Source organism: Ixodes scapularis, unplaced genomic scaffold (assembly GCF_016920785.2).
Source record: "Ixodes scapularis isolate PalLabHiFi unplaced genomic scaffold, ASM1692078v2 PGA_scaffold0__279_contigs__length_252992795, whole genome shotgun sequence".
NCBI classification, from domain to species: Eukaryota; Metazoa; Arthropoda; class Arachnida; order Ixodida; family Ixodidae; genus Ixodes; species Ixodes scapularis.
Window position 1 is genome coordinate 27,302,504 of NW_024609835.1, and position 22,299 is coordinate 27,324,802.

The 22,299-nt window shown below is 44.6% G+C and overlaps 1 protein-coding gene across 2 annotated transcripts in view; it reads left to right on the top strand.

Moving 5' to 3' along the window:
- Positions 1-22,299, top strand: part of LOC8050541 (dipeptidyl peptidase 9) — a 38,251-nt gene that overhangs the window by 7,860 nt on the left and 8,092 nt on the right. For both annotated transcript variants that reach the window (XM_029967530.3, XM_029967531.4), the window contains exons 6-14: positions 1,563-1,663; positions 2,249-2,399; positions 5,980-6,103; positions 8,017-8,081; positions 8,151-8,221; positions 9,356-9,437; positions 12,988-13,123; positions 16,570-16,750; positions 19,471-19,582. In XM_029967530.3, coding sequence (XP_029823390.2) covers positions 1,563-1,663; positions 2,249-2,399; positions 5,980-6,103; positions 8,017-8,081; positions 8,151-8,221; positions 9,356-9,437; positions 12,988-13,123; positions 16,570-16,750; positions 19,471-19,582 — 1,023 coding nt within the window. The remainder of the gene's footprint in view (positions 1-1,562; positions 1,664-2,248; positions 2,400-5,979; positions 6,104-8,016; positions 8,082-8,150; positions 8,222-9,355; positions 9,438-12,987; positions 13,124-16,569; positions 16,751-19,470; positions 19,583-22,299) is intronic.

Below are 22,299 nucleotides of genomic sequence, written 5' to 3' on the forward strand. Positions count from 1 at the left end.
TCCTGTCTCGCGGTGGTGTCATGATGTGGCTTTGCAGCGTGTGTGTGTGCATTTCCGCGTGGGTCGGATTGAACGGTGAGAAGTCCTCACGCATCCAAATTATGTAATTTCTTCCTCCATAGAAATGTATCGGCGCCTGCCAGAACCTGTGAAAACGACCGAAATAAACAAAGAATCAAATAAACTAAGGTCGAAATAAACCCGGTCCTGCACTATAAGCGGTTACGTTGTAAGTGGTCTATACTGTATAAAGCTAGAGACGCGCGACTGCGCTTGTTTGATCCATACATAGTGAGACGGGTGGGACATACGATTGTAGATACCTTAACATGCAATAAATAAGGTATGCCATTCAGATTTGTTTTTTTCCTTACTTTGTCTCACTCTAGAACAGTTCGAAAGTGAAATTTTTTTTATGAAAAAAGTTAAGTTTACCTAAGTTTGACGGGTTTTGTTTCTAATCTAGCATTGCTGAAAGGCAGCTCAAAGTTTGCCTAACTTTGTTCGGTATTTTGAAGTATGTCATACCACTAGAAAAGTCTGCGGCATCCAGAATTCCGATTTTTACCGAACTGGCTTTTCAACAAGGAGATTCTCCTGTATACATTAGATTATAGTTTATTCCTAATGGAGCCACCTTTAAGTGAGCTGCACAGCATGTTTCCAGCTCAACTTTCGAGTTTTCCTTTAAAAAATCTAGGGATGCGCAAATGTTTTGTCTGTGTCCCTTTCAATACTGTGTAACCACTTCACCTAGGGTTAGAGATTATTAAAAGACTTTAGGTATTTGAGGGGCCCCTGAGATTGCCCTGGAGGCTTCTCTCCTAACCTGACATTCTCAAATCCTCCAAATGGTTTCTCGTTTATAGTTCCCCGATGCACAAGTTCTCAAACTAGATTCCTAGAAACCCAGGGGTTTTCCCAAATACCCTCGGAGGTTCCCCGAGTTCCTAAATTTCCCCGACAATTTCTGCCCCTCTGTGAAGTGGTTTTCTTTCTGTTTAAGCACTACTTTAGTAGATCTCAACGGTGTACCAATGCGTAACTATGAACCAACCACTCCCTGATATTGGCATTATCGTTTCGAGGGCCCGTAAGCTTCTGTGGCGCATGATTGGACCAATGCCCTAATGCAGGGGTTCCCAAACTTTTTCGTCCCAGGGAACCGCAGCAAACCTTAAAAAGTCCCAAGGAACCCCCCCCCCCCCCCCCCTTGTTGCCAACTGATCATACTGGGCAATAAAAGCGTTCAGGTAATGAACAAGAGTTTATTGCACTGACAGAATAAGACCAAAAGGAGTACTACAGACAGAATAAAAAGGCAGGGGGGTTAACCTGGGGCACAGTGTAAAATATATATATACATATTAGTGCGAAGGGTGAGGTTGCTTTGTCCGCAACATAACTCAATTAATGGCTCAGGCCGTAAATAGTTAAACTAGGGGAAAGGGGGGGGGGGGGGGGGGCACTGCAATTTGGTTGCTCGCTGAACTCATGAGACCAGCTCGCGGAACCCAGTTTGAGAACCCCCTCCCTAACGTGTGGCATGCTCCTTTGCCCAGATTGGGGGCATCCAGCTGCTTTCACTGGTGGAGCCCCTGTCTTCGGCGTGCACCGCTTCCGAGTACCTGCTGCGGGCCGGATGGACTCCCGACGGCTCTTGGTGAGGGATGTGGGGCGACTGCGGACAGACCGCTTGAAGGGGTCTGCTGCCCGTTGCACTGTGCTCACCGGCGGTTTAAACGCAGGGTGTGGCTTATTACGTTTGCGCTTCTCATTTCGCAATTTGTCCTTCGACGTTCCTATCGACCGGTGTTGCAACCTATTTGGCTGCGGAACAATGGCGACGTGCTCGGGGCTCGCCACTACCGCCAAAGCAGCCGACGAGCGAAGCGATCATCTCAAGCGTGTCAGATGCACAGAGTATGATTTTTTTACTATAAATAGCCCCAGCAGGGCGAAACGCAATGGGAACACAACATTTGTGGTTCTTTAAAAACGTAACAGATGGCAACACCTTCCAGGGTATGCGCGCATTATTGCGTTTGGCGAGAACTTTCAAACACGTAATCGCCGCCTTGTGCGTACGGTAATGGTACTTCGTCGAAGGGTTAAATTGAAAGCTCTAGCAATACGTTAATATTCTGTGCGAGAAAGTTTTTGTCCTCCTCTGACCGCCCGTCCCTTGTTCCGACACGCACTGTGGAGCGCCTGAGAAGTGTGTGTCCCTTCTGCCTTCCCGACGCAGTGGCTGGGCACAAATGCTGGACCGCCGCCAGCAGCACCTGCAGCTCCTGCTGCTTCCCGTGGGCTGCTTCCAGCCCGAGGGAGAGAACCCCGGCTCTGCGGACATCGGCCCGCAAGTCCTCTGGGAGGAGACCTCGCACGTCTGGATTAACGTTAGTTGCACTCTCTTCTTTCCTCATCCTTGAACAATGGGAAAAGGGGAATCATCTACAATAGAACCTATTTGTGTACAGCGGAGCCTCGTTGATAAGTTTTTTGGATGCACATAGCAACCGACAACACTTTTGCGGGCCTGTAAATGAGACGGGCAGCGATTTATTTCATAAGGGCTTTGGCAGTAGTAAAGAACTTTCATGTTCGTTAAAATATCTAACTTTTTTGTTTATATTTTTGTTTTATATTAAACTTTGTCTCTCTAAAACTGTGCAGTACGGCCAAAGCAACAGTGGAGAGAGTGTATCCCGACCAGTTCAAGAGGAGAGAGAGGAGGAACGGGGGAATACCTCCTCTCCCATTGCTCCTTTCCCTCCTCTTGTCCTCGTGAACAGATTGGCATGCACTCTCTCCCTCTGTAGCTTTGGCTGGACTGCACGGTTTTAGTGAGACGGATATAGGGTTGATCTATTTGCAACTCCAACTGTCTATAGGTGGCGCCACTCGTTTTTCAAAATGGCAGTTATAATCAGGGTTGGAGGTGCATGCTGGTATGCCAGTTGCTGAGCTTGTCTAGTGTGCCGACTTCACTGAGCGACACAAATTATTCCCGCTTATACAAGGAAACCGGGGTGTTACCAGCGCAGGTCACTTCTTTATCTTGAAAACAAAACCTGTGTTTAGCGTAATATTTATGCCAGGAAGCACGTTTCAAATTCAGGCATGAAATTGAAACTAGTATCTTCTATTTTGGATAAATTTCCGGATATAGGTGCTCACTTTGATTTCTCTCCTAACTCAAGATGTGTCTCGCAGTGTAATTCTTGAGCTAAAGAAATTGTTCACGGAAACTTTAATTTGTGACGTACGTGTCCAATCCAGGCACTTAAAAATATTTTGGAGAGTTTGGTGTCCCTCTAAAGACGGGGTCTTTCATGCAATTCAGAGATAACACAGTATATTGTATTTGTTCAAAAAATCTGCTCTTATATGTGTGTTTTTTCTGCTTTTTCTCACTCAGCTGGTTGTCATGTGAAATAATGACCTGCAGGCCCTTCAATGGGTTTTTTGGCATTTAGGTGATTACTACTAGCTTTAGCATTTTTCCCAGCACAAGAATAACAGAGTAAATTTAAATTTTACAAAATAATGCCACGGGCGATGAGTTTAGAATATGTTCACAAAATATATAAATTAAGGAAAGCTGTTCCTACTACGAAGGAAAAAACAATCAAAAACGTAATTCGAGTGAGACAGCAGAAATGTGTGTGTTTTCAAGGCAATGCATGACACATAGGCCTTTGTATTGCATCCAGTGTTTATGTCTCTCTAGATAACAATGTCAGTTTTTCATATGCTGAAAATAAAACAAAATGAGTCTTTCCTGTAAAGGCTTTTATAGCTAAATGGTATATTTTTAAGATTGTGGCATTTATTGGGGGCCTATTTTATGTTTCACGATAATTAGGCGAACTGTGGAGGCTACATCCACTGCGACCCAATAAGAGCGTCAGATCGAGGCCCGTGACGCTACTTCGCGGGGCGTGTGTGTCTATGCACCAAATGCAAGGCCCAGAAAAACCGGCTTTCGTCTGCCGGCCAAGGGTCGTCTGCTGCGAAACCAACCAACTTCGGATGAACCTCCACCTTTGCAACATTTCTGTCCACTAGAATAGCGAGCTCTTTGAGAACAGTTCATGAGACAACCATACGCTCAATTTAGCCGCGAATCTGTGACGGCTGCTAATGCCAGGACACAGTACGGTGTTTTGAGTGGAAATGGCTGATTACATGGCTGCGATTGCCAATGGCCACGGTGCTACAAGGAGAGAAAAAAATCGGGGGCAGATACAGATGTGGCATCACTCTTTTTGGTTTAAGTATAATTAAAATTCGTAAATTTGTGATTATTCATTCCTTATTTTTCATATCTTGTCGATAGAGATGAAATTGCGCGAGTTCAACTGCTGTTAAAAGAAAGAGAAGCCTAGAACTACTTTTTGTCGCAGACGGCGTTGTGCTGTGGCGGTAATGAGGCCCCCGTGGCTTCGACCATGGAGTGTTATCACGTGCCTTTAGCCTCCACAGCTCGCCAAGTTAACGTTAAACGGAGTATAGTAGATTACCGCAATTTCTATTAATTATAATACAATTAAGATACATAGTTTTTAAGCTCTAATATAATTTGTTGCTTATGATCTAATTTTAAACACACAAACAACTATGGCAATTCAAAGTTAGCAAACTATTAACACTGGTGCCAATTGCAAAATTTTGAATTAACAATGTATAAAATAAAAATAGTCTAAAATCGATGAAAACATTCTAGCTAGTCTGAGAAATCTATGTATATTTACATTAATTGTTGGTAAAGCATACGGTGCTATCAAAGTCGTTACTTCTGAACATCAGCAAAACTTTCAAATTAGCTGCGCCAACCCTTCCAAACCAAATGCCCCAAATACAACAAAAAAAAGGGGGGGATTCTGTTTTTTTTTTTTTTTTTTTTAACTTTCCAGAACATTTATTTTCTTTCATTCTTACGCACCATCGTTTTGCCAATCTCAGCCTCTCCAGTTCGAAGGAATGCCAACCAGCTTGCACATTTGCTTACTGCAGCACGTTTCGTTGGCGTCGGGAAACCGGTGAAACAGTCGTGAGTTTTAGTATTGTGAATACGAGCGAATGCGAGCACTGTGTGTTTGCGTTGGCGCTGCATGTTCCACACTGCGCGTGCACGGAGCTCAAAATTGCGGTCTTGGATTGGCACATGGCTACGGCGTGCATTCGCAATGGGGAGCACACAAACGCAGTGTTCACATTTGCTCTTATGCGCAATATTGAAACTCTCAAGTAAGGTACAATCCCGTACCAGCTGCAGCACTACGTTGGGACAGTGAAGAGTTATTTGCATTCAGAAATGACTGTTGGCGAAGCACGATAGCGAGCAGTTCTGCCGTGCCCCCCGAGCAGGAGAACCGCTCATCGAGCTAACTTAATACCCCAGTCACGCGAACAAAAAGGTGCGCATTGGTTTCACTCCCGTCGACACAAGACGCTCGAAAGACCCGGCATTGTTATTAAGCGTGCCCCGACTACATTGTTTAAGTCGTCGTAACGCCGGGACAGTCGTATGGCCACAGCCGAGCCGACTGCATTTCCAGCTGAACCCTGTCGGCAGCTCTGCTTTTCTTAACATTCTTCACGTCTTCATAGGATTCGACGGTCTTCGGAGTTTATTTTTGGGGAGCGTGGGAACCTTTTTTTCCGTGGAAAGCCTCTTTTGGGTGGTGTCAGACACGTATCCACCCTAAAGCCGGAGTCACACTGCTTACGCATCCTACAAAAAACACGGTGTTTGCTGCACACATGATGGCAGAATTATCTGCATGCTTCGAACCCGTCTGCAGACGGATTTTTCACGACCGGTGTGACAGGACCATCTTTTTGAGGATGAAATGCGCCTCGGACAGTGTCTGCTCACTGTTTTTCATGTTACGCATTAGCGGTGTGACTGCGGCTTGAGCGGGCGCGTGTCGGAGGCAGGGCGTTGAAACGGGAGCCCTCGTTCGCACCCAGGTACACGATGTGCTGCACTTCTTGAGGAGCGAGCAGCCCCAGACGGTCCGCCTGCTCTGGGCAAGCGAGGAGTCCGGCTTCCGCCACCTGTACCTGCTCTGCCTGCACCTTCGGGGCGAGTCGAGTGAGCTCTTCTCCGGTGACTCTGCGACCACGAGTTTAAATCCCAGTTCAGGTGCCCCCAATTTGTGTTGGGGACTTGAGGCTCTGTTATACTCCAACGTCGAATGCAGCATAGCGCAAAACACGCACATTTCATTGGCCGACGAAAGGGGACTCGATATATGCAACCAATCAGTATCCGTATGCACTGCGCTATGCAGTGTTTTCTACGCTCAACGTCTGAGTATAAAAGAGCCGTTACTGCGGTGAAAGCGCCGTAGGCTAAGGTTACGATTGCACTTTGGAAGGTCCTTGGGCGGACAAAATTAATCTTTGGTCCTTCGCTCTAGCATGCCAGATGCACTTTTAATGCGAAAGCATTATATGGTCCCATTACGCGAAAATCCGGCGGCGGCGGCGGCATGATTGAGCGATGGTACCAAAAGTGGCCAACGGTGCAAGGAGTAAAAATACACCAAAAATGCTCGGATTGACGTCAAATTTTCAGGGTTGTTCCAGTAAACAAAGTAATTGATGGTTTGGAAATTAAAACTTGGTACATTTCGATCCAGGTGTTAATTGAACCCGTGCCTCCGGGGTGCGAGACAAGCACGCTTCCTCAACTTAATGAGTGCTCTACTGTCCTGGCTGACTAAAAAATGTGCCTAGTGCATGCGTCATTTCTCGCGGCACGTCGCAGCCATCTGGCTGACCAAAGGTGTGGCCACAACAAAAATATTGTGAAAGAGTTGAAATACTTCTCAACATACATCACCGACCACGAGGCAATGGCCCTCTCGATCGACCCCATCCCTACCACCGCCGACACCACCGCAACCATTACGACGCGAAGATTACACGCCAGACATACATACCTGATGACGAAGACATTGTCGCAACAGAAGATGACATAATGATGACAGACCTACCATTAGACATAGATAATCGCAGAAGAATCTGGAGTTGGGCAAGTTGGTACATCTTAGATTCGGAAAGCGCCAGAAAACAAGGACAACAGAAGGAATAGACTAAACGCGCTACTGTCAACTGAATTTACATATTTGTTGGCATGCTTTTTTGTGCATGCTTCCACCTTGCGTGACTTGTTATTCACCCTTGGACATAATCTGGATAACTTCGACGGTGCTGTAAACACTACGGGAACGCCGAAACGCCCGGCTATCTTTTTGAGATTGTGGGACATTCTGTGAATGTACGGCAAAACCACCACTTTCTATTTCTGGCGCTTTGTTTTCTGGAGTTTTCTGAATCTTAGATAATCGCATAGCTTGAAATAAAATTCATTGTTCTGCAGCAAAATGGTCCGAATGTTTCCAGTCTGTGGCCAACGTATACGCAAACACACACACCGAACCAGTAGAAAAAACTGTAATGCATGTCGGAAACATCAATCGAGAACATTTCACCAAAGGGACTCTAATGCTTTCGCATTTCCTCACATAATCTTAAGTGTCGCGGCTGAATTTTTATTTATTTCTCTTTGGAATGTAAGCTTTTCAAATTTCTTTTTCTTTTTTTTTCTTTTTTAGTGACTCGAGATAGGATAAGGGTAGAATGACGGCTCAACAGAAGAGGCCCGCGTCTGCTTTTGCAATCAGCGACACAGATGTTTGGCCGGAGGCGCTGCAAGCTGGAAAAGTATGATCCGCAAATGAAAAGGGGGGAAAGCAGGACTCATCCTCTCTCCTGACAGCCATGGTCAGCAAGCCGACCCCAAAGAATTTGCATTGAGTTCCTTCGAACGTGATATTTGTGTTTATTGAACTCTGGGCTCAAAATCAGAAGTGCTCTTTTTGTCTCCCTTTGCCAAATGCTAAGCAGGGAGGGGAAGATTTTCAGGCCCGTTGAAGATTGTGTTGCCTTAAGGAGGAAACAGCCGTGAGGCATTGTCACATGCGTCGTCCCGTGTTCCAGGGTCCGACCGAGTGATTTCGAAAGTCCAGCTCACAGGCGGCGACTGGGAGGTCTCTGAAAAAGATGTGAGTGTCCACACGAGCAGCCTCATCTTCCCGCCACTTGTCTGACGGAGTCCCATTTTCATTCACCAGGTTTGGGTCGACGAAGTGAGGCGCCTGGTCTACTTTATCGGGCTCAAAGACACACCGCTCGAACGCCACCTGTGAGCAACTTTCTTTCCCGCTTTCACTTTTAACAGAGAATTTCATGCTCCGCAAATCGTTTTCAGTGGATCTCTTGCACGAGTGATTGATGTTTGGGCTGTAACAAACTCGTAATACACTGGGCTTTTTATGGGAGTGTCAGTGCTCCTTTAATATGTATTTATATATTTTCTGTCAGTCTGTATTACAGTGATGTTCTAAACTGTATGTAAGAGTTATTTGTCTTCGTGTCCTGCTTCCATGTGTATATTACAGAGTGATCTGAGGCAGGGGCTGGCCGGCCAACATTTTTAATTTACTCTATATTTTAAATTATTTTGAGATGTGACTAGCTGAATGTCTAAAATAAAAAAAATAAAAAATCCACAAAGTTTCTTTGCAACAAAACGAAATGTAATGCAAAACGTTATTTATTGAGACGAGCTCGACTGCCACATTTGCAGGCGCTGCGGTTTTGATTAACGAAGTACTTAGATGATGAGGCATCCAAGAAATATTGAACTCACAAATATAAAGCTTTTTACAAAAGTCATTTAGTGTAACCCTCAGGGTCATTGGAAATTACAGAGAGTTCCAATTAATGGAAGCTTGGCCAATGAGAGAATGACAATGCATTTGTTTTGAGCATGACGGCCCCAACCTTATTGCGGTGTTATTTGTGGGATCATTTTGGACCAACATTCAGTGTAATTCTGTTATGTCTATTTGAAGGAATTGATGTTGCTGCATAAGCACGGAGTATGGATTCTCCAAACTGGTTTCCCCTGAGTACTCTCAGGTTTTCTCCGAACTTCCCTCGGCCGTCTCCTCCCCTACACAGAGTGTTTTTCCTCTTCAAGCACTATTTTAGAAGATCTGAGCCACCCACTGATGTATATAACTATGAGCCAATCACTCCTCAGTATCCGAGTTATTGTTTAAAGGGCCAGTAGGCGTCCGCGCCGCTTAATTGTGTCAATTTCAAGACCTGGAAGGGTCAGTCGAGAGAAGTAGGGGTTTCCTTAGAATGAAAAGCTCAAAAATCTACGAGACAAAGCATAGTCGCCGTTCGGCTCTTTGTGTTTTCATATTTTTAATTGATTTTTGAGGTTGTTAGGACCAGTGGTTTCACATCGTACCTTTTGTTTTTCCAGGTATGTTGTCAGCATGGATCGTCCACTGCAAGTCACACGACTAACAACGACTGGTTATTCGCACACAATCTACATGAACAAGGTCAGGGGCATTCAGTGATGCTCAGCACCGCTTCTCGGTTTTTGCAGTGTTTGTGCTGGAGCGTTCATGTGACCTCTGACCAGCACTGTTGTCAACTCCATACAATTCTGTGCGGGGCTTAGCATCCGTTAATGGTTTCCATTAAACAACAGGCATGTGATGTAGCAATTGCTTTTTGTATAATTGGACAGCTTGTCGCAATGGCATATGAGTAAATGTGAGGCCACAGACTTCTTGGATTTAACGAGGTACAGTAGTTGCAAGCTGACCTGCCACGATGCTATTTTAGAAATAACATTTGAGCCTTATACATGGCTATTGCTATTTTAAAGTTTTAGTACCTTTGGTAGTGCCTGGTCTCAAGCGACTTGCTATTGCTACTATTTTCAAAACCGAATACTACTGCTACAGCTAATTTCGTGCCGAGTGACTTACAATTTATAAATATTGCATGCTGATCTAAACAGGCATTTGCAGAAGATTTTGAGTTTTAAGAAAGGAAGGAATTATGTTAAAGTAACTAGTCATGTGCAAATACTAGTGGATTTTGAGTTTGGAGCGAATTCGAAGTGAATAGTGGTTCTGGCTTAATATTTTCGAGTAGTTTCTCAGTCTCTCACTACCGTGCAGCATGCTTAAACGAAAATTCATCTGAACTCGTGAAGGTTGTCACCAACCTTCCACTTGTCCACTTTTAAGCTCAGTCAATTTTAATATAATGTAAACTACTTAATTTTCGCAAGGATCTAATTTTCGCAAATTTCACGAATCGCCTACAATTCGCAAAAGATAGGTCCCGCGAGCAATTACGGTAAAATGTAAACACATTGGAATCTATGTGGAGATCTCACCACGTCGCGAAAATTAGAACCCGCGAAATATTTAAATACTTCTTCACCTTTGACCAAAACACAAAATATTGAGCCCGCGAAAAATAAGTCGTTTAGAGTAACTATATTACCACTGGCATGTAAACAAGAGATTTGTCGCAGCTATCCTAATCAAGGAGGTTTATAAATATGCTTACTGTATGCAAATACTCTTCCTTCTATCTCAAATTTGACAACAAAAACACAAGCACTAGTAATGAATGTGGGCTATCAAGACATTGCTGCGACACTACCCAGGAAAAATAAATTTCTGCAAAAACAGTTGATTTTGAAAAATGCCATATTTACATCCACCAGCAGCTAGAGAGTATTCCTAGAAAGTTTCATTTGTTTACACTCTTAGGTTATTTTTTTATAAATTATTTTCGGTCTGCCGATGCTAAACAAAAGGCACAGGTTCGAGCACTCTGAACATGTATGCATTTGGTAACGGGACAAAAGGAAAGGCTCTGTCATTGTTTTCTACTTTGGGGATGTATTTTATAAAAGATAAGATTTTGTCACCAACATTAAAGGCAAAAAAAGTTATTAGATTTTTTAGCGCAATGTTAGCATAAAAAAAAAACTTTTTGGCATTTTTTCTTTTTACTGTTGCACTTTTTAGGCATTTTGCTGCATATCTAGTGAAGAAAAATGTTGGGTATTGGATTAATTTTTTAACAATAGTTTTTTTAAACAATGTCAGTCTGTTCCTGATAAAAACTACTATAATTTCTTTTACAATTTATGTACACAGATAAAACTTTGCACTGCATTTTGCCTCACAACTGCCAGTATATACTGTATATTTCATTCATATTAAGCAAAGGTTCAGAAGTTGACCTTTTTGGGTAGTGTACTCCCTTAACATATAGACAATTGGCACCTTAACTGGTGCCCCATCTGTGCAAGCATGTGCAGCTTGCGCATGAACATAGCTTTGGCAAGCCTGAAATTGTGCGGGCTTGTCTGCACAAGCAGAGACATGGCGGCGGCCAGGCGAGTTAGCCCTGTTGAGTGCACTTCTCATTGAGCACCTGTGCACTGCGGGGAAGCAATACCCACGGAGCTCGCGAGGTCCTCCTGTATTGCTTCCCCACAGTGCTCGCTGAGAAGGGCCCTCAACAAGGCTAACCCTAAACAATGTCAGTGTGTTCACTTGGAAAGTGATGAACACTTTGAAAAGTATCATTGTTGCAGTTCACCTCGAAGCGAATTTCGAAATGGCGTATTATTCGAAACTACTATTTGAATATTCGCACAACATTAAAGTAATTAACCATTTTTCAAAAGGTTTTTCTTTTCTGCGGTAGAAAGGCATCACTTTCTAGAAAAAATTATTCATGCAGAAGTAGTTAACCTCGAAGCTAAATGATGAAACAGTCATGCTACTATATGTACCATACTTCATATGGCAAGTTCCAAACTGCTATGCAACTGGTGCATCAATGAATCAAAGCTGATACTGTATTTACTTGATAAGAGATGCACTATTCATAAATAATGGAAGTGTGACTACTGTTTTGCTAAGCACACATACAGCCAATCGTCACTCTCTGCGTGAGAAATGTGACAAATAGCGAGAGTTAGAAAATAGTTCTCAGTGAAATAGCGATCTGTGCAAATTGCATTTTCGCATGAGTATGTTATCCTGTAAGTCGCTGGGCAATAATTTTCTATCCGTGTGCACCGCGAGAAAGTGGATGCACAGACTTTGTTCACGAACAGTGTGTGTAGGTATTAATTGAGTAAATATGGTATTTCACCGACAAGCGGCCAAGAGCGTTCATATGGCGGTTCACTCTCCACTTGGAAGTTTGAGAATCAAGGGGGTTCAGCCGACCCAGAAAGTTGGCTGCACAGCATTTCCATGCAAAGGTGGCTATTTGGGATATAGGTTCTGTCTACTCTTCGTGCTGCTGATGATGGAGAGATACTGGCAGTGGAGAAGGTGCGTGCGTTATAGGGACAAAACAAAACCAACGAAGCAACATTTTGGGTGCATGCCGTTCCAAACATTGTGTAGCAGTCGGGAAATTGCGCAAAAAAGACGAGGGAGAATGAAATGTGTACTTCGCTCGTTCTTTCTCTCTTATCCCTCCGTCAGACGTACCTTGTCTTCCTTTGTTTCTCATTCCAAAACATGCGGAGGTGGTCATAGGTTGCGGGAAGAATTTGAGAAGAAACCATCCGGAAGCACAAGAGTGGCAGCTGATGTCTCGCTGACAGATTTAGCTGCTTTAGGGCTCCAGGCCTTAGCTGAAGAAGCTATGATCACTGAAAATGTAGGAACAGAAGGGAAGTGCTTTAGTTGTCCTGCCCCCAGCACGAGCTTGCTACCTTCTACACGAAGTCAAAGCAAGGCGGAAGGCATGAAGCTCGCTCTGGAGGCTTGGTGTTCGAAAGATGCGACCTGCTGTTCTCACTGCGTCGGTGACTATAGGTGTCTGCAAAATGACGACTGGCCCTCCATGTTCCAGAAGTCACGTTTCTTCCATTCTAATGTCTCACGGAAGCTGTCGGCTAGAGACTTTGCTCCGCCGCTTTTGCATCGTTGCCTCTTTCCCTTACGGGCATGCCAGTCCCTTCGGCGTGCGGCGTTCTGGACGCCGTGTCTGCGTTGCCGTTGGCTACCGGGACGTGAGGGGTTTTGAGCAGCCAGGCTCGTGTTTCTTCCCCAGGACCTGTCCATGTTTGTGACAGTGCAGAGTAGCCTGAGCCAGCCACCTTCAAGCGGACTCTACGAGCTCAGGTACTCCGAAGAGGCTGGTCTTGCACCTTCCCCGCACCTGGTGGCTGTGCTTCTGGAACCCCCGCGTGAGTGACACCCTGCCATTGTTCCCAGATTACTATGTATCCGACGCAAAAAACTACCGTAAAATCCCGAGAGATAACCCACCTAACGTCAAGAGCAAATCAGGTGAAAATATGGAGCGGCCTAACTTTCGGTGTACAATGAAGAAAATTTTAAAACATTACTATTTTTAGGTCATGTTCCTTTCAAGCTTGTTATGGTGGCGAGGGGCAACGGAGAAAAGATGTCTGTACTTCCCAGCTAGCAACGTTCGCTTATATTCCGCCATAGCTAACTAGCCGCATTTACGCCGAGGTCATCATCGACCCCAATACTACTATTACTAGGAGTCGGGTACCTTTCGGTGTTTAAAACAAAAAGGCAAATCATGCCAAAAATAGGGGTGGGCTATCTTTCAGGGGTGGGGCATCTCAAAATTTTACGGTAGGCTCCAGGAAATTCGGTAGAATACGCTACGCCCCCGCTCTCTTTCTTCTATACTTGTTCAAATGGCTGTTTCTTTTTTTTATACTTTAACATACTGCTACATCGGTAGTGGGAAAGTTGCACCAGTTAAATATTGCTGCTGCAGCTTTTGCCAATGCAATCAGACTTGGCAGGAAAACAGTTTTCTAGAGTGCATCTACTCCCCTCTTGTGTGCATGAGGTGGCATCGGTTGATTGTCGACTTTTAGAAGTCGGAGTGATAGTGTCGCGCTTGGCCATTGTTTCAAGAATTCTGTGGTAACACTTTCTTCATGATCTTGTCGTCAGTTTGTTTCCTTAAACCTATGACGCACTTCGATTTAGACTGCTTTCTTCTTTGTGCAAGGTGGGACATGGATCGTTGCAGTGATACTCGAAAACATATATTCTTGCTTAAAGGGACAATGAATGCAATTTCGGACATCTTTTTGGCGACTCAACTGGGTTCCAGGTACGTCTCAGGCCACGTTGCCCAAATTTCAGCCGAAACCGGCGCTTGTGTGCCGCACAAATCAATTATACAGTCGCGGTAATAATCATTCCGGGATTGACTGGGGCGACGCCCCGAGAGCTGCGGGAGAAGCCAGGAGAAGCGGAGCTCACTTAACCGATGCGGTGCCAAGAAGCGCAACATCACAAGAGACGCGTCAGCGATTGGTCGAAACGAGAGATGTGCCCTCAGTCACGTTTTGGTTCGCAATTTTTAAAAATACTGTTCTAATTTCCGCTTGAATAACCATGAAAAGTATAAATCAAACCGGAAATGATTACTAAACCGTAAATAAAGCAGCATACCGTAATTGTTTTTTTCTTTGCCACGCTGGACGCGAAACGGCCAACGAGCAACTATGGCACTTCGGCATGCGGGCCGCTCATTACCGGCTGGGCGGTCTCCCTCGGGTGATGGCGGAGGCCGCCGCACACATACTCCCGTTCCGTTTGTGTTGGGTCACTGAACGGAAGCTCGAACTCGCTCGCGAGAGCGGCACTGCCGTCCATGTTGACAGATTCGACGAAACGACCGCGCCACCGCGCTGCTATAACCCACCGCGGTAACCAGAGTCTCGATCTCCTAAATACTACCGACACCGACTATTCACACTTGACGTCACTCCACACGTCACCTCCGTTTTCGGAGGACCAGAAACAAGAATGGAGATTGTTCAGTTCCAGTTGCTTTGCTTCTTTCGTAGGCACAGAAATACGCTTCACAAATGTCTAAAAAAATTTGGGCAACATGCTATGTTCCCAAGAAGCATAAAAACACCATTTAAAAAAATCAAAGAAAATTGTCTTCATTGTCCCTTTCAACTCTGAGCTCTCTCTCGCAAAAGCTTGTCAGAATGGACTTTGTTTCAGTCGAGACCAGCTTACGTCCAGTGCGATCATCCCTTCGGTGTTGTGGTTCAGGGCTATGCGGGGTGTTGAGAAAGCAGCATCGACTCTGCTTGTTGTAAGATGCTCTATTTGCGATAAACACCAAGCACAAGAGGCACACTGATATTTTCCCACGTCTATTTCCACACACAAACAGGCTGGTTGAGTTGCCAACTTGTCCAAAGCCAAGTGGGATGATCAAGATGGTTGAGTAATTCATCTCGCCGTTCCTCTTCCCCCCTTAAAAAACCCTGAAAAGAAAAAGAAAATGTTTTTTTTAACAGTCTTGTTAAAACACGTGTCAAAAAATTAATTGTACGCATAAAACAATTTTTTAGAGCAATATTGACGGCACAAGACGCCATTTGGTCGGCAGTCACCTCCTTTCCACTTGTTTTCTCTCTGCATTTCGGACACGTGGAGGACCGGCTTCGCATTCACGATTGAGATGGTCATTCTAGAATGACCCGTGACGTCATAAACTTCGCCCCGCAGAAATTCAAAAATAAATCTCTCGTCGTCAATATTGCCCTAAATTTTTTTTTCCCGTAAAATTTTTTTTGGACATGCGTGTCCCTATTAGATTGTTTAAAAAAACTTATTTTCTTTTTTCTTTTTAGGGGCCCTTTAAGGGTAGACATGGGTCTTTGAAGCCAAAAAAACAAAAAAAAGTTGTGTTTTAGAAAATGGTGATTTTGACATTACAGCTATTTTTCTTTTGATCTGCCAAGTTTCTTGTTTTGAAGAAGAATATTTGAGCCTTAAAATCACATTATAATATCTGTGTGGGCCAAAAATTCCACTGAAGCTGATGCTAAAACAACACTTTCTAATAACGCAAATATTGGACTTCTTGCGAATTTTCAGGGGGAGATCTCAGCATCTAGGGCAGAGAGAAATAAAACTTTTTTAGCAACATGTAGCTAAATATGCAAAGCATGCAACGTCGGAAGCACATTTCTTAGTATACCGTGTAGGAAAAATTTTAACTGAACTACTGTTTTACTGCTTGGTAGCCATGCATTGAGCACTGAATTTCAATGTGTTGTAAAGTCACAAATAATGGTTCAATCTAAAAATGGCTTCCAGCATTGCATTCTTCATACTTTTTGGTATGTGACGATATGTTAAAGCATTTTTTTAGAGGAATAGCTTTTCACTATTGTTTCTGGAAGCAATGTCTGTTTAATTATAATTAACCTGAGAACTAATCAACTAATTACAAAAAATTACAGTTATTTGAAATCAGCACAAAAGCCTGAACAAGCCTGTGCTGTTTCATTCGGCTTGACAAAAAATATAAGGAAGAAAGCTTCAAGACCAATGTTCACCCTTAAAAAAAGAGAATGACTGTATTTCGAGATTGCATTCACTCCACCGATGTGCTCACCTTCTAAACATAGACTATAGTTGCTGTCATTCGTGGTTTTGGACCTCTTTGTTTGTGGAATCCGTTCGGACTGTCACCTGCAATAATTAGGGGAAGTTTGAAACTGCGATGGAATTACCGTTACCTACGCAGATACCCTTTCACCGAAGGCTTTGGTCATTTTAGAATGTTAGACGTCGACAGCGGCCCTAGAACCACCTCTCTTCCTCGGACCAGGGGTGGAGCCCGGTCAGCAGGAGCCCGAGCTGTTCAGCCACGTCCTGTCGTCTGGCCACACCGTGTACGGCATGCTGTTCAAGCCGCCTCAGCTGGAAGCCGGCCGCAAGTACCCCACCGTGCTGACCATCTATGGCGGGCCTGAGGTCCAGCTGGTCACCAACTCGTTCAAGGGCATGCGGTGAGCTCCCGTCTCGAGCGGACGTTTTTTCCAGAGTCCGCGGAAGTTCCGTTCTTGCTTCGTTGTGTGGGCGCCCCAGGTTTTTCGTGCACAACATGTAAACTAAAGATTGGTTTCTCAACATATTGCACTGCAATTTACTTCAGAGGTGCAAGCAGGTGGTGCAAGTCTACTGTGAAAAAATCAAGAAATAAACTTACATTGTTTAAAAGAAGAGAAAAAAAAAAACTGTTCTGGGCAATCTATGCCACCAATTGCTCGCTGTATAGAGGTGGGAGCATGTCTTGTTCTAATGACTCTCATGGCAGGTCTGTTAAAATACTGAGGAGAGGGTATTGCTTGATATTGAACTACCGTAATATCCCGAGTCATCGCCCATCCCCGAGCCATCGCCCACCCCATTTTTTGGGCCAATATCGATTTCCGAAAAAACACCGAGTCATCGCCCACCCCTTCAAATACCCCAGCGCGGAGTCGGCGATCCGCGAACACTCATCCTACCCGAATGACGCGGCCGCGGACCTTACAGTTGAAGGACGTCCGTGACAAAGTAAAACGAAGGAGGGAAAGACACTTCTTTTTGTTTACGAATTTCCTCCGTGAGTGACCCCAAAGTGGTCGTGTATCCGTGCAAAAAGAAAAACGACGGAGATAACAAAATAAGAGTTTGTTAATGTAACCGCGGAGTGTTAGGTCAAAGTCTGTCTCCGCCGAAGTAAGGTCACCGCGAACCCGCTCCTTCTTCCCGCCCGTCGCGACCGCGGTTGTGCAATATTTTAGGCAATTCTAACGCGTAAATAAAGCTTTGCTGGAACGCCCTACACAGACGTACACAGACACCAAACAAGAAAGTTGCGCAAGAGCTTGCAATTGACAAGGCGCCCGACTTGGCCCGACGCCAAAGTATTTGCCAACGCGACCGCCGGCTTTCCCGCTTTCCCAGCATTGCTCTTGGTCGCTTCTTTGGTCCGCTCGCTCGCTCGCTCGTTGCGCCTGGTCGATTTTTCTATTTTCTTGTAGACTTTTCTTTCTCTTTTTTTTACTAACTAGGAGAACATAGTGGTGACAATCTTTCACGGAACAAACGTTCCCCCTATATGCAGATCGGCGGTGTTTCTAGCGCGTATGCAAGCACCGGACTTCGCTATAGTAAAATATTCTTTCGTGAGCATTTTTTTCTATAAAACAATGAAACTAAATCGAGTTTTGAGTTTGATGTATCTCTTCTGCATCATCGCTACCGTATTTACCCGAAAATAGGTCGACCACGAGAATAGGTCGACCCCTATTTATTGAGCCCACCGAGAATAAAAAAAAATAATTCAAATATAGGTCGACCTTTCTTTTCTTTTTTTTTTTTAAGGAACAGGGGAAAGTTAGGGCAAAAGAAACAAACCTTTATTTACAGCACTCTCAGCTAAATCACAGGGCGATGTCAAAAACTTATTCATCGTCAGAACTTCCGGACATATCATCGTCCGAAGCTTCGTCAGCTTGGTAGACATATCCTCACAAATTGGCAACAATACTGACAATACCTCACTGACACCGTTGTAAAATGACGACAAGAAGAAACGAAAGAAGGTGGAGACGGGCGAGCAACGAAAGACCAAATACAAAGACATGAGCAACGCTGCGAGCCCCGTGAGCAACACGCTACCCGCCAAAAAAAAACAAACTAAAGTACCTCCAAATTTTTCTTTCTTTTTTTTTTTTTTTTTCGTGCGCGTTTGCGACGGAGAGGAATGGAGCGCATAGGAGGGCAAAGTGCATGGCGCATCGCGTTCCTCTCTCTCCCCTTCCCCCTTGCCCAGCGAGGGGAACGCTACAGGCATGATGGCGAAACCCGACGCCGAGGGTATGTGCGCGAGAGCCGTAGCGGACACGGGCTGTCGGCTGCTGCTGTTCGGTTGTTTTTGTGCATCAAAAGCTTTTTGAAACAAGAAGCCGCGCGGCTCTACCGCCACGCCGGCTAGGTGATTGATAGCTCCATATCCTCTGTAGGGTTTCAAATTTTGGTCGCGAATTAGGTCGAAATTTTTTGGTCACGATTATAGGTCGACCCTTAATTTTTGACAACATTTCCGAAAAAAAAAAGGTCGACCTATATTCGAATAAATACGGTAGATACGCAGAGAAAAATAGGCGGTTTTTTCCGCTTTTTTTCAAGTGTTTGTGCTCACCCACCGAGACATGGCCCACCCCACTTTTTTAATGGATTTCAGGCGGTAGGGGGGTGGGCGATGACTCGGGATATTACGGTAGTATAACTTTGTCCCAGTAAGAGCTCTCCTGACATATAGCAAGCAGATTTAGAAATCCCCTCGATTAGGATGGCTGCGACAAATTTGTCGGTTACATGTGACAGTTTATATAGTTATATTAAAATTAACTGAGCTGATAAGTGGACAATTGGAAGCTCAGGAACGACCTTCACGAGTTCAGCTAGGTTTTCGCTTAATGAAGCATGGGGCAGCAATGAAGGGCTTGGAGAAACTATTCAATTTGAAAACATTCGGCCAAAACCTCCATTCGCTTCGAACTGAAAATCCCCTATTCACACATGCCTAATTTATTTTGGGATGCATAGAACGTGTGTGTGAAGCTCCTGTTTTTAGACTACTGCTCATACTGGGAGGGCAAGACTGAGCATTGATTGCACCAATGTGGTAGTATTTCCTCCGTGGCAGGATGTAAAAACGTCTTGTTCTCGTGGACAGGCATTTACGACAGCACCTCCTAGCGTCCGAAAACTATGTGGTGGTGGTGGTGGACTGCAGAGGATCCAGGCATCGTGGGGTGGAGTTTGAGAGCTACATCAAAGGGAGGATGGTGAGTGAGCAGGGGCCACCCTGTGTTACCCACTCTGGTGACTGAAGCTGTGGTGCTACGTTAAATCTGTTCTGTGACAGCACATGCTCCGAAGGTCTTAAAGAAACACAAAAGCCTTTTACAATTTTTTTTTTTTTTTCTGCACATTTGAATGCGTATTTAAATGTAAGAAAATATACCTAAAAAAGCCGAAATCAAAATTGGTTGCACAATCGCTTCTAACTCAAAATCTGTTTCGCGATGTGAATATTGCATTAAAATATTATCTTCTTGGGAGGCAACCCTAATATGGTGACGGTAGATGTTCTGCCGAGGCACGTAAAAGGAATATATTTGGGGTTCGATATTCCTTCAATACAACCTAGTTGTCTAGGAAATGGCTAGTATATGTCATTCCATAGCTTTTCTCTGACTCGTGGCAGCAGAGAAAAGCTATGGAGGCGGTGTTTGACATGTGGTTTGCGAGGTTTGGGCATAGCATAATGTCTTTGGTAGTTTAAAAAGGTTGCCATTCAGGACTACTATTTCGCATGAAACTGACCGAGTCGGACTTTGCAGGCTGTGTAAGGTTCAGCTGGAAAGTGTTTGAAATGAACTGACTTTTCTACTTAATAAATTACCCTATATATACCGTAAACAACCTAATTTTTGTGAGGACCTAGTTTTCACGAACTTCATGAATCGGCTACAATTCGCGAAAAATAGGTCCCGCGAACAATTCCGGTAAAATGTAAACACATCGGAATTTATATTGAGATCCCACCGCATCGCAAAAATTAGAATTCACAAATTATTCCCAAAACTTCAGCTTTGACCTAAATCGTGAAATATTGAACCCGTGAAAAATAAGTTGTTTACAGTATATATATATATATACAGTGTAGACCGCATATAACGTATGTCGCGGGAGTCGCGAAAATCCGCACTATAAGCGGTACCGCGCTATAATCAAAACATCAATTTTTCAGGCCAAAATACATGCCATGAGACAACTTACCTTTGTAAAAGAATTTATTTTATGTTAGCTGAAAAATAAAGCTTAGTTTGAGGAAAGCCTTTATTTCACCAGACTAGTACACTTCTCTCTCAAGTGTGTCACACATTTTGAAAGAAATGAGCGACTTTTGCCTAGCGCAGCCTTTTAACGGCGTCGCGGGTTGCGGACTGACGTTGCAAGCAATCAGGATTGCTAACCCTAATCACTTTTCTCCGGTGATGAAAACGCATGAAAATTCGCATCCTTTATATGGTACGTGCCAGTAATACCTTCAACTTGAGCACAGGCATGAAATGCTCCAAATAAGAAATCCGGGCGATGTTCAAAAACACAAATGCTTAGAAATCACCACTGTAGTCGAAGTAAACAAACACGACGACACGGGCGTTTCTGCCGTCTTGAGAGTGCCGCCACGACATCGCCGCACGAGTAGGTGGATCTTCCCTTCTAGTACATGCCGGGTTATCATAGCGACACACAACGAAAATTCACAGTCAAGGATAGCGCTTTTACGCGCAACGACGAGCTTCCACCACGCCGTCCACGCCGACCACTGATCTCTATGACAATTGCTGGATCGCGCTTCCCCACACCGAAAATGAGGCCACCGTCGGCCACCTTACGAGATATGCTCTAGCACTGTCAAGCCTAGACAGTTACCATGATTACCATGTGTAGGTCACGTGAAAACAGAGGCAAAGGTCACGTGACCGCCGCCTTGACAACGCTTCAGCGGAACTCGTAAGATGGCCGACCGGTCGCCTGAATCGAACAGTGAACTCGAAGCGGGGAAGTGCGATCAAACAATTGTCATTGAGATCAGTGACGCCGACGATCACAACCGACGCCATGTTTGCGGATGGAAGAAGCCGGCCCGCGACCGGCATGCAACACGCGCGAACACTTCTCCTCGACCTGCGATTGGTCTATTGTTGCGGTTGTTTCCAACGCAGCGGAGAGACGCACACACGTGAACGACAAGTGTGCGTGTCCCTCCGTTGCTATGGCAACTGAAGCCTCTCTCTTCGCTTCTCCCCGCTTCTTCGAGCCGTGCTTCGAGCCACCCACCTTGCCCTGCGAATGCCGCTTGCGGCTAGCGCCGTTATCTAGTGTCGCACAAAGAAGCGTGCTCGCTGCGCCGGTCGGTCGGCGCGGTCGGCGAACTGTTCCAGAAACCGCACTATAACCGGTATTTCCCTTCGAGCGCCTGCATTTTAAGTGGTATGTAATTACATAGAGTTCTATGGGAGGCGAACCGGTGGTTTAAAAAAGCCGCATCATACCCGGTCCTGCACCATAAGCGGTTACGTTGTAAGTGGTCTATACTGTATATATATATACACACATTTTATTATGCGAGTGTTATCTTTTAGAAACCCTCCCACCCTGTGCACATTTTGCATTTGGAATTAAATCTTGGTAACTCTTTTTTGCTCCATGGGAAAAAGTGATGTTTTGAGGGATGGACAAAACATTGTAAGAACTAATCAGCATATGTCTCATCATGATACATCAAAATGTTGCCAATAAGCTGCTCTTCAGAGGAGAAAGGTTACAATACGCATGAAAAAATATTTTCAGATTTAATTGTTGAACTTGCAATTTAAGCAAAAATGAGAACATAAAGTAAAACATTTGCAACTATACTTTGTGTCACTAGTTGTGTGCAATGCAGGCGAAGGCAGCGCAAAGCAAAGAGAGAAAATGTGAGCACAGGAAA